The 12,043-nt window shown below is 51.9% G+C and overlaps 1 protein-coding gene across 1 annotated transcript; it reads right to left on the reverse strand.

Moving 5' to 3' along the window:
* Window positions 1-497: 497 nt before the first annotated feature.
* CRYBB2 (crystallin beta B2) lies at window positions 498-9,460 on the reverse strand. Its single transcript, XM_039504610.1, has 6 exons — window positions 9,416-9,460; window positions 7,845-7,913; window positions 5,621-5,739; window positions 2,269-2,401; window positions 1,533-1,675; window positions 498-819 (listed from the first exon to the last, which is right to left on the reverse strand). The coding sequence occupies exons 2-6, from the start codon at window positions 7,896-7,898 to the stop codon at window positions 651-653; spliced, it is 618 nt and encodes a 205-aa protein (XP_039360544.1). The 5' UTR covers window positions 7,899-7,913; window positions 9,416-9,460; the 3' UTR covers window positions 498-650.
* Between the last annotated feature and the right edge of the window lie 2,583 nt (window positions 9,461-12,043).

A 12,043-nucleotide genomic window follows, 5' to 3' on the forward strand; every position in this document is an offset into this window, starting at 1 on the left:
GCTCCCTACCTTTTCTTCTTAATTTTCAGTCACTACTGCCCAGGGGGGAGCGGGGAAACTGACCCGACTCTCAGTGCAGGGGATGGGGGGCAGGGCTGCCCAGAGGATTCAGGGGGCCTGGGGTCTTTGGTGGCGAGGGCCCCCGCTGCCGAATTGCCACCCAAGACCCAGAGTGAAAGAAGCTCCGGGGGGCCCGGGCCCCGTGAGAGTTTTCCGGGTCCCCCGGAGCAAGTGAAGGACTTTTGAAGTGTAGGGATTTGACTTTCCAGAGGCCCCAAAAAACTCCCCCCCCCTTCTCTGGGTGGCCCTGGTGAGGGGGTGTCCTCCACTCCACACCCTGGAGTCTCAGAGGAGCACATGGGCTCTGAGAAGCTCAGAACCAGCAGCCCCCACCAGCACGTCTCCCAGTGCAAATACAGAGAATTATTTCAAGTGTCTTAACCTCCGCCCGCCCCCCAAGAAAAAGGTGCCTAGCTCGATCGAGTGTTTGAAACTCAAAGCTTTATTCAGCTGCTTCAGCAGCAGCAGCAGCAGAGCAGCATTCGTCAGGCAGTGGCGTGTGGGAGAGCGAGGCCATTGGGAAACAGCAGCAGGTCACATAAAACTGGTTCTGGTTTCCTTCTCCTCCGGGCACTCGGAGGGGAGGGGCTTCAGTTGGTGGGGTGAAAGGCCCCTCGCTGATGCCACTGCATATCCCGGATGCGCCTGACGGATTGAATCTGGGGGTGCTGGGCACCAAACTCTGAGCTGTCCTTGTAGTCCCCCTTTTCAAACAGGTACTGGTAGCCTCTGTAGCCGGGGTACTGGTATCCGACCCAGCTGCAAAGGGAAAGCCCAGCCGAGTCAGAGACTGGGAGAACCCAGGCGTCCGGGAAACCCACCCGGGACAGCACCCAGTGTCTCCACCCACACAGGCAACCCTGCCCCACTCTGCCCCGTGAGTGGCGAATCGAACTCCATCCCTGGCCTGACTGGGGCAAGGGGATGTGCTGCGAGGGCCCTCACTAGCACCACTGCATCGGCCAGCACTGCCCTCTGCTTCAGAGCCATTAATGCTTTATTCAAAGCCTCTGAGTGAAAGGGCTTCCTGAGCCCAGAGGAGTCACCGCCTTGGGGCTCACCCCACGCGGGCGCTTCCCTCCTGCCCTGCTCCATCCAGCCAGGACACTGGATTCTTGACCTCCGCACACACCTCACTGGCCTCAGGAGGCTCCGTGCATCAGGGCAAAAGGTTGTTTATTCTCTAGCCCTGTCTAGCAACATGTGTCCTGCTCAGGTCCAGGCCCAGAGCAGAGCGCTGAGCATCAGAGCTGGTGACTGCAGGACAGAAGTTGTGCCTGGAGTCTAACCACCTGGGTTAGGGTGTTGTTATGGCGACACCTTAAACTGGAGACAATTCGGGCTCTAGGGACAGAATTTGATGCAATCAATGATTCCGTCCCCCAGTTCCTAGATTCCAAGTGCAGGGAAAAGGAGACTCCAGTGCCCAGATCCTAACAGGGTCATGTGGACCTGCCGCCCCAGGTACTTACGTGCCACTTTGCACGCGCACAGATGACACTTTTTCCTGGTAGCCATGAGCATGGAAGCTGGGCACATCATCATCTATGATCTCAATCTTCTTGCCGGTGAAGCTGGGGTTTTCATAGAGGACGATCTTGTGTTCCTGGCTGTCCTGAAGAGAGGAGAGATGCGGGGTCAGTGTTAGCCATGGGGCCAGGCACCTTCCAGGGAAGTTATCAGGGAGTCGGAGAAGATGGCTCAAGCCTCCAAACAAAACTCAAGTGACCAGCGAGTGGGCCCAGGTCAGCCTAGTCAGGAGGTGGAATGCTGACTGTGCGCAGACGTGTATCGTGATCATCCTTAGCCGTTCACCAACAAACTTTGGTGTGGCAGGTTGACCCATAACTGTCCATTCTAGGGGTCCCTCAGACCTTCCTCTGAAACATCCGGCATTGGCTGCTCTCAAAGACATGACACTGGCCTAGATAATGCCTGGTCTGACCTGGGAGGACATTTCCTATTTTCTGTGGACATACAACTTTTCAGTGGAGATCTGTGCACAGGTATATTCACAAATATGGTGACTGCGGGAGCTGCAGGCATTTGAGGACACAATGACTTGCCTTTTTTAAAAGTTCAGAACAGCTGGTTTTGTCCAGGATTTTGGCTCCAGCTCTCAGTCTGAGAGGACCCCAGAAGAGGCTCATGATCAGGTCTTTACCTGAGCAGATTATACTGACCGGTGTCTGACACAAGCACTCTCACCACTTTGATGGGTCTCAGGGCGCCAATGGTGTCGCTCTTCCGGCTGTTGGTCCAGGAATCCCAGCGGGGATACTCGCCTTTTTCAAACACAAACTGCTCCCCTTTGCAGTTTGCCTGTTCGTAGCCAACCCAGCTGGAAAAGAACAAAGCACAAACATTGGAGATAGATGGGCAAAGCACCAGAAACTCCCATTTCTGAACCATCCTCAAGCTCCTCAGCAGACGGCCAGAGAAACGCCCCTTTTGCTGTTTGCCTGGAGGACTCAATTAGCTTCCTGGGTATTTATTTACTATACTGGGTGTGTCACATTATTCTCAAAATTAAATGCTAAACAGTATTATACTGTTCTGCCACAATGTCAATGTGTGTAAAAATACCTTATTTAAGCTAACCTTAGTTATACCCAACAGGACATTAAAGGATCATATGATGAACACATCTGGTATGTATAAGCAAGCTCTGTAACCTAACTGTATCTGGTATGGAAGCATGACATGCTGTCAGAAGTAAACTAAGAACAGAAATGGAGTAACAGAACAAGGAGTAATGGTCTCAAGTTGCAGAGGGGGAGGTTTAGGTTGGACATTAGGAAAAACTTTTTCACTAGTAGGGTGGTGAAGCACTGGAATGGGTTACCTAGGGAGGTGGTGGAATCTCCTTCCTTATAGGTTTTTAAGGTCAGGCTTGACAAAGCCCTGGCTGGGATAATTTAGTTGGGTTTGGTCCTGCTTTGAGCAGGGGGTTGGACTAGATGACCTCCTGAGGTCCCTTCCAACCCTGAGATTCTATGATTCTAAAACAGGTACAACAGTTGCAAACCCAAGGAACAAAGGTTGCAGGATCTCATCAACCTGGCACTCTCCAATGCCCCAGAGAACTTCAGCTTAGACAAACCTTCATAATGGACAGATGAAACAATGTTTTGCAAGATTTTGCATTGCTACCAAATGCCACAAAGAAACCAGAGATATAGAGGTATCTTTTTTAATTTTTAGTATGGGGAAGCAGACAGAGCATATATTTAAATATTTTGACTTTACTATAGACAGTTACAAAGATGACTATGAAAGGCTTCTGGCTATATGTGATGCATACTTTATATGTGGTTTATGAAAGCACGTTTTTACCAGAGAATTCAAGAACCAAAGGAAAATGCTGACTGTTTTGTAAGAGCTCTGCATACATTGGCTGAAAACTGATTTTGGAGAATGCAAAACATGAAAATATCAGAGACAAGCTGGTTATCGGGTTAACAGATAAAAACCTTTCACAGCAGCTACAACTGAAGAGAGTTTTAACCATAGCCCCAGCTATATAGAAAGCAAAGGTGTCTGAGCTGGTGAGACAGCAAAACCAAGAGCAACTTGCCAAACTTGAAAAAAAAGAAGCTACCTTAGAAGCCGTTAACAGATGCAGCCTGAGTGCTAAAAACCATTACTATAAGACCCCTGAGGTGAGCAGAGAACTGCCAGGCTAAAAGGAACAAATTCCAGTCTACATGCACAAGATATGGAAAAAGTTGCATCCCAAGAGATGATGCATGTCCACCCAGAGGCACATGGTGTAATAAATGCATGAAATATGGACATTTTGCAGCTGTTTGCCACACCCAGGGCCGGCTCCAGACCCCAGCGCGCCAAGCACGCACTTGGGGCAGCATGCCACGGGGGGCGCTCTGCCTGTCGCCGGGAGGGCGGCAGGCGGCTCTGGTGGACCTCCCGCAGGCGTGCCTGCGGAGGGTCCGCTGGTCCCGCAGCTCTGGTGGACCTCCCGCAGGCACGTCTGCAGGAGGTCCACTGGAGCCGCGGGACCGGCAACCGCCAGAGCGCCCCCCGCGGCGTGCCGCTGTGCTTGGGGCGGCGAAATTCCTAGAGCCGCCCTTGGCCACACCAAAGCAGTCAGGGAGTTGACTCATATTACAGACAATCGAGAGTCATTGTTTTTGGGACCTATCACTTGTGATGACACAGAACCTGCCTGGAGATGAAACTGAATATTCATGGCAAGACTATTGAGTCAGGAGCTGACATCACAGTCATCTCAAAAAGGACTTACAATTACCTTCAAGCCCTCCCAGAGCTGAAGTCACGTGGCTCAGCTCTGACTAGCCCTGGAGGGATTCTGAACTGCATGGGCCAGTTCACCATGGAAACAACGTACAAGACAAAAACTTTGCATTCAGAGTATATTGGATCAAAGACCAACAACTTTCTCAGTGGCGGTGTGGCAGCCATGACAGGCCTAGTGAGAAAGGTGGAAGAAGTCAATGGAATATTTGGCGATACTGGACTTTGAAGTTGATTTATATTCGATCTCCTTCCCAGAGACAATACTGAGCCATACAGTATACAAACACCTCTACCAGAGAGACCATGGAAGAGACTAGCTGCAAATATAGGCAAGATCAGAGGACATCATTTCCTGGTCATTGTGAACTATTATTCCAGCTTTGTAGAAATAATGAACTTGAAATACCTAACATGTCACGGTGTTATCAAGAAAGTGAAGTGCACTTGTTCTCTATGTTAAAATGCTAGTCAGGTATAAGTCTAGGCATGGCACAGCTTGCAGTTCTCTGCTTTTTAAGCATTCCAGGCACCTGGGACTCTGCTGATTGGTGCAGCTCGTTCCATATTGTTACTTATGGGCCAAATTCTGGCAGGCACAGTGCATAGGCATCCCTCAGAACCAGCACCACCAGCAAGGAGCATGTGTTGGCAGCCAGCCCACTGTATCCTGGCTCCCCAAATAACACAAAGCCTGCCCAGCAGCCCCCCCCCACACACACACACCAGGAGCTGTTCCAGGGATCTCCAGAACAGGGATGTTAAGCAGATTTAGAGATCCTGTTCCTGACCCTCACGTGAGCCCTGTGTATGCTCCTGGCACAGCGGGACAGTGAAGCAAGCGAGCTGCCAGCCAGTGGCACTGGGTGCAGAGCTCCACCAGCAGTGGGTGTGCTCCCATTTTGTAGCCATCACACTTAGCTAAATCCTACACTTAGGTACACTTAGGTACCCTGGTGTAAAACCAGTGCGAGACCACTGGAGTGAATTTGTTCTTTGGTCTTTCCCAGCATCTGTCAGGCTGGGAGGTGCTCAGGGGGTCTCTTTCCATACTTCCACCCAGAGGCTCAACTGCTGGGACGTCTCCAGGCTGAGGAAGCCCAGGGGGAGAAGGGGGAGTGGGGCAGGGCACATCCATTCAGTAACTTACTTCCTCACTTGATCTTGTTTTACACTGAACAGTTGTTTCTAAGTCACTATCACAACGTCCCCTGCCTGACACACCTACTGGCCCAGACTCACCCACGTGCTTTCATTCCCACCGCCCCGCGTGCAAGATACGTACGGTCCAGAGTGTACTAGGATGGAGCCAACTTTCTCCATTCCAGCTTCCTTCAAATTGGAACAAGCTGCGTTAAGTTCATGGCAGCGACCTTGGAAATTCTCTTGCTCAAAGACGACAATCTGATACCCAGAGAGAGAGAGAGGGGAGAACAGCAGCTTAGAAAAGGGGCGGGGTGAAGCCCTGCCGTCCATCCTGCCCGTGAGCACAGGGGTCAGTGCAGGACTGTTCCTTACAGTACGTTCCCTTGTGATTTCTCTGCGTCAGTGTAGGGAGGAGAGATTCTGGCAGCCCCATCAATTCTGTTCACACCTGGGATGGTGGAGGTTGTAAATGGTGCTTTTCCAGCTCTATCAGTCCACTCAGCCCTTGTCCCTCAGCCAGGGCAAGATTCTTTCCTGCATCTTCAAGTGTTTGGCCCAGGCTCCTTTCAAAGGGCTCAGTGACTCCCAGCCTGGATACCCATGGATAGCTCTGGATACCCATCCGGAACTTTGGTTTCTTCTATTTCTGTGAGTTACAAACTATCCCAAAGAACCTGCTCCTCGGTCTTGGTCCCTTCAGAGTGTTCTGTGTCTCTTTGGTATGAGCCTCAGTCATTTGTGTTGCCCTTCTCTGAATTCCCCAACTCCCCCACGTCCTCCCGGCACCCAGGTGTCCCGTGCCGAGCCTGTATTTCACAATGAAATTATCGGCTAGGGCTGGGTTTTCAATTCGCCTGAGCCCCCTCAACAATTTGCTTTCAAGTCACAGATCTAACTCACTCCCAACTGTGGCAACCTTTCCTTCCCAATGCAATTCAAGCCCCCGTGAAATAAACAGGGGCTTAGGGATGGGCGTTACGTATTAACACATCATCCAGCGAGCCAGGCTCTGTCGGCTCAGCACAGGTTTGTGGGTCAGTGGAGCAGAGAGAGGAAAATCTGTTGTGTCTGCACACAAAACAGGATGAGGGCTGAGTCAGCTCCACTGAAGTCAATGGCAGCCTTTCCAGCCACTTCTGCAGGGGGTGGATCAGGCCCCGAATGAGGGGAAGGTACCCGCCAACCTGAGCAGGATTGTCGCCCTGAAGTCCCAGAGTTCACAAACGGAGTCCCTGGGTCCCAAGATGAGGGTAATGTGAGGTCGGGGCTTTCCTCCTCCCACATACAGGACTCGATCTAACACACGAGGTCCCACCTTTTCGTTGCTGCAGTTAGACACCGGCGGTTGGCCTGTGCAGCTGACTCGGGCTAAGGGGCTGTATAATGGCGGTGGAGACATTTAGGCTCAGGCCGGAGCCCGGTCTCTAGGACCCTGTGAGGTGGGAGGCTCCAGGAGCCAGGGCCTCAAAGGTAAACACCAAACGCCCCCGGGAGACTTGCAGTAAAATCACAAGAATTAGCAACCCTGAATAGTTCTGACACCCCCTCCCAGCCCCCGTGAAAATCCCCCTTCCTGGTGTTTCTCCTGGGGCTGACAAGTCAGATCCATCAGGGTACGGATCAAAGGATATGTCTGACGCAGTACCGGGCTCCAGGAGAGCTAATCTTGGGGCACGGTCTCATTTCCTTATGTACAGGCAGGTTTAGGGATTACGTTTGCCAAGCACTGCGGCTGTTCGTGCAGAGGCTTTGGCTGATTCTAGGAGAATTTGCAGGATTTATAGAGTTTCCCTTGGGCCCCCCCCTTAGGAATGGCTGTTCAATATGTCACTTGCTCTCATGCGTTACTATGAGGCCCCAACAACACGGGAAAGGCTTGGAAAGCTGCTTACTACTGAACTGGGAGCAGCTGGAGTGGGGAAGCCTCTTTATTTTGTCCCACAGCTCTGGATTCTTGCATCCTGGAGGAGAGCCTCGGGGTGGTGAGGAGGTGATGGCATTTGGTGCTGCCATGCATGCTAAGCAGCTGCTTATGGGATGGCACTGGGGCTCAGAGGTCGCTGCCTAGCCTCCCGGCTGCAAGGTCACTACAACATTCCTAGCTGCTATATGAAAGGCAGAGGGGATTTTTAGGTACAAGGGCAAGCAGCTGCTGCCTAGGGGAAGGCGTTCTAAGCAGCTCGGCCATTCATATTCCAGCCTGGTCCCTCAAAGAGAGGAGACCGCCTCCTGGCACGCACGGAACTGGGGGAATGGATCCGCGCCCGCACATTCGTTTATGTTTCTTGGGACCATATCGCGGTGCAAACCCAGCTATTGCACAGAGCACGCACTGCACAGCGTTAAGAGACGCACATACTGACCTTGCTGCTGGTTTGCTGTTGCTTAGAGGCTGGCATCTGATGGTCTGACGCCATTGTGAAACCGAGAGCCTGGGCGGGAAATCCAGACAGTTAAACGTTGGTCTTGATCATTAGAACCGGAATTCTGGTTGGGTTCGTACACCCGCACCCATCCCCCCCTGCCCAGTGCTCCGCGGCGATCCTCTCCCTTCACTTCATTGGCCAATAAACGCCGGAGGAACCCACTGGAATTACCAACACTGGGGGGGTCTAAGCACGGTTTCCCTTGAATCCAGGTGGAGCAGGACCAGCAGCGCAGGAGGGTCCCCTTCACCCATCTGAACTGTATCCCTGTGATGGGAAGAAGTCCCTGGTGCTGGAATTTGTGCTAAAGCTCTGGGTTGGCCTAGAATACAGTGATTCATCCACTGCGGGGAGAGAGACCATACAGACCAGCTGCAAAGGGATCGCGGTGGGAGCAAAAGCTACAAACTGCGGCTCCCTGGACACTATGGAAAGGCTGGAGGCAAGTCCCTGTTATATCGTTGGTTCTGTATAAACGTAATTAGCACTTGCTCAACAACGGCAAGTGTTCTAACCCAACCCGCCTTAGAGTCACAAGGGCAGCGCAGCAGGACCCCCGTGCGGGGACGGGAGTGGACTGGCTTTGCCCTGTAGGACTCTCCAGCCTTTGTACCACATCAGCCAGAGTCCTGTATTCTTCAGACATGAGTCTGGCTCCATGGCAGAGTAAGGATGGTGACAATCTGTGCACTGACGTGCTATGGTTTGGGGCCAAAGCCCAGTCCAGGCCCATCTTGCACCATCAAGCATTACAAAGTCTCCATTGGGTTCAGCTGCTGGCCAGTCTTATGCAGGCAAACTCCCAGTGAAATCAAGGGGAATCGACTTGCAGTTGGCCTGAAGAAAGCTTGCATGAGACCCTCCAAATTTTGGCCCAAGCAATATTAACAGCAATGCAGGAGAGGTGAGGCCCATGGGCTTTGCCTAAACATTTAAGGGCTTGGCTAATGCAGTTCAAGTTTCTGAAGCTTTTTCCACCACCCACCTCAGCAATTTAAACCCCAGGGAGATCCTAACCCGCAGGGCAGCCAGGACTGCGTGTCCAGGAAAGATGAATCCCTGCTTCCCCAGTTGGCACCAATGGAGCTACAGATGGTATGTGGCGCACAGTATCGCTGTGCAGGATGGAGCGGCTGCGCCTCCTTCTCTGCCCCGCCCAGCACAGTCCCCCCGGAAAGGAACTCGTGCCCAGTAATGGTCAAACATGAGGAATTTTCAAAGCCATCACATTTGAGTAGGCTCGAAGTTACGTGAAACAAGTGATACCTGCTAAAATTCAACTAAATAAGGGTCAGGGCTCCTGACCAGTCATGAAATCGTGGTCGCTGCATGCGATCAAAACATTGGTATCCTCTCTTATTCACCCTCCTGGACGTACACCCCCGTACATTGCTGGGCATCTCTTTATTGCATTCTAACGGCAGGTTAGTCTTCAGACTATGGGGCTTTGGATTGCAGTGGAAACAAATCCAAAACCAAAAGAAGGACAATAAATAGAAAATTCTTACCAGTTATACCAGTACCCGCTTGAGCCAGTGAAGGGTCTGGGGCCGAGCGGCAGAATTTATACCGCGCCTCAGCAGAATGGTGCCAAAACTATTTACAAAACAGTTAAAGCATGATACAAAGGGAGAATGCTGGATGAAAGCTCAATGAAAACCAAAGTCAGCTGATCCCCAGCAGCCATTGTCTCACTAAACCCCCAGCTGTAGAATTATTTCATTAGCTTTCACATTTGGAGCCGCCGGCTTTGTTGGGTGTGTTGGCCAGGAGATTTAGCGTTTGCTTGCATCAGCTGAACGCAGGCCAGGCCCTAGACCCTCGCTTTCAAAGAATGCAACAGCCAGCCCTGCTTCAGGATTTTTGGAGCCAGAGACTTTATCCCAGGAACGAACTGACGTCCCCACCCCACAGTTAGAAGTACAAAAATTGCTGAAGTCGGCTGACTGCATGCACAATAAATAGCTGGGCCTTTCAAACAAACAGTAAATGTCTACTGTTGCCAACGTCATTACTTTCAGCAGAAAGAGAAAGCTGTGTATGTAATGCTTTAAACACAGCGCCGAGAGCACATTTCACTCACGCGAGTGGGGCAGAGATGGCTGTGGCATGCTGTGTGTTAGGACAAAGAGGAGACTGACGTGTAGAGCTAGTACTTTCCAGTGCTTTCTGTGCCAGGATGCACAACAAAGCCACGGACCAGATTCTAATCTCAGTGACACTGGTGTAAATCTGGAGTAGCGCCGCTGAGTCACACGGCTACAGGACCACTGTGTAAGGAAAATTAGACTCGGGTCTGCAGAATACAGGTGGCTTTCCCTTCTGCCTCAGGGGGGCTGTGTTTCAGCAGTGCTAGAGACATACAGTTGGTGAAACACACTGGGATTCTTCAGGACTGAAGGCCCTACAGCAAAGTGTATTCCAGCATCTGCCCCTTGTAATGCCACTGTACAGCTGATTTCTTTTAAAAAACACTTCTTATAATTAACCGGCCTAGGAAACATAGTAATTATGCCTCATGCTGGGTAACGGGATCTTCGTTTTCTCTGCCCTTCTTAGCCTCTGACTACAGCCTAGCAACTCCCGAAGTTCAGCACCTCTGCATGGAGCCAAGGCGATGGGTCAGTGGAAATCAACATGTCCATGCGAGCGCCCCTGAACAAAGACAGAGCCCAGCAATTGCATGCACACGTCATCCTGGAAGGGCTGGTGGGAAAGCTGCCTTTGTTTGGATACAAGTCGCCAGTGAGCAAACAAAGACGTGTCGGTGCTGGGAACAGAAACTTCTCAGGGATTCCATCTAGAACCCAACGCCCCGAATCCCCTCTCTACCACCAATGTGACTGAGTTATGCCAGCATAAGACTTATGAGCAAGAAAAGAGTCAGTTCCCTGCCCCATGTGCCCTACCCACCCAGTGAGAAAAATCCCTCTGGTAGGAGCTCAGTGCTGGCCTTTATGCCATGGGAGAGGTGGGCTGGAAGGCTCTCAGAGGGTTTGCACAGCAGCCAACGGTCTCAGTGGTATTGCCACTAAACTGGGTGCGGGGTAGGTGGGAACTAGGGTGATGTGGTTTAAATATCTGGTAACTCATGAACTGCCTGGGCTAGCAAGACACTCCCCGGGACAGACAGGTCGTTTTTGACCATCTTTTTAATGGCTCATGCCATGGACAGTCAAATACGTGGGGAATAAGAAATGGGGAGGAAGCAGGGCTTAATTTGTAAGGAAAGAGGTGCCCGGGCTCAAGCAATTCTTTTACTTTTGTAACTGGTGCAGCAGGCCCAGAGGCGCCGGGGCCCTGAACCGCCTGGCCCGGTGGCGCCGGGGCCCTGAACCGCCCGGCCCGGAGGCGCCGGGGCTCAGCCCTGACACAAATTAAGCATGGGGAAGAAGGAAACGCAGGATAAAGGCACTGATATTGTAGCAGAGTTTTGCGCTGCAACACCATTCAAAACACGTCAGAGCCTTTTGTTGCCCTGTGTGGTCGCCCTTCATCTCCACAAGGGCGCAAGATAGTAATTTGCTTTCCTGTTTCTCTCAGGCGCAGGAAATCAATCAATCTGCTTATTAGTCTAGCAGATCCTCATGCAAGCTCAGGGCTAAGAACTTGGGGACAAGCTAAGCAGTGAAGGCAGGTGACTAGCAGGCCTGTGGAATTGTTACTGGCTCTGGATGAAACCCCTTCCTCCTTTGGGTCTCTGACATGAATGCAGCTCCCCCCAGCCCCGAGGCGAGTCACATTGCTGTAGCCTGGGTCTGGTCAATGCAATCTTTGGCCCCCGGAGAGAATCTGCTTTGCACAGGCGACGTGGGTCTCCTGGCAGTCAGAGGAGACGTGCCCTCCTGCTAGAGAGAGGCTGCTGTCATTAAACCAAGCCTGGGTGAGTTAGCAACGGTGCCACATGGCGTCCCACGTGGCGCTAGCGGTTTCCATGCTAGGCTGGCTGCTGCCCCACAGGCTGGTCATGGATGAGATGCTACAAGGTGCCATGTTGTGCTCTGTGGGCATCAAGGCTGCTCAGCACCTCTCGGGCTTTACCCGCCCTCTTGTCAGGCAGGAAACGTGGGGTGGAGAACCCTGCCAGGTGAGGCTGTTGCCTGGCAACCTCTAGCTCCAGTGACATTGCCCATTTC

Source organism: Mauremys reevesii, linkage group 18, assembly GCF_016161935.1.
Source record: "Mauremys reevesii isolate NIE-2019 linkage group 18, ASM1616193v1, whole genome shotgun sequence".
NCBI lineage: Eukaryota > Metazoa > Chordata > Testudines > Geoemydidae > Mauremys > Mauremys reevesii.

Bases quoted from the DNA above. Each gene is read 5' to 3' on its own strand.
- CRYBB2 (XM_039504610.1), bottom strand. From the start codon at position 7,898: ATGGCGTCAGACCATCAGATGCCAGCCTCTAAGCAACAGCAAACCAGC. The intron at 5,740-7,844 runs GTCAGTATGTGC...TCTGGGTATCAG, and splicing joins AACAGCAAACCAGCAGCAAG to ATTGTCGTCTTTGAGCAAGA. The intron at 820-1,532 runs GTAAGTACCTGG...TTCCCTTTGCAG, and splicing joins GTGCGCGTGCAAAGTGGCAC to CTGGGTCGGATACCAGTACC.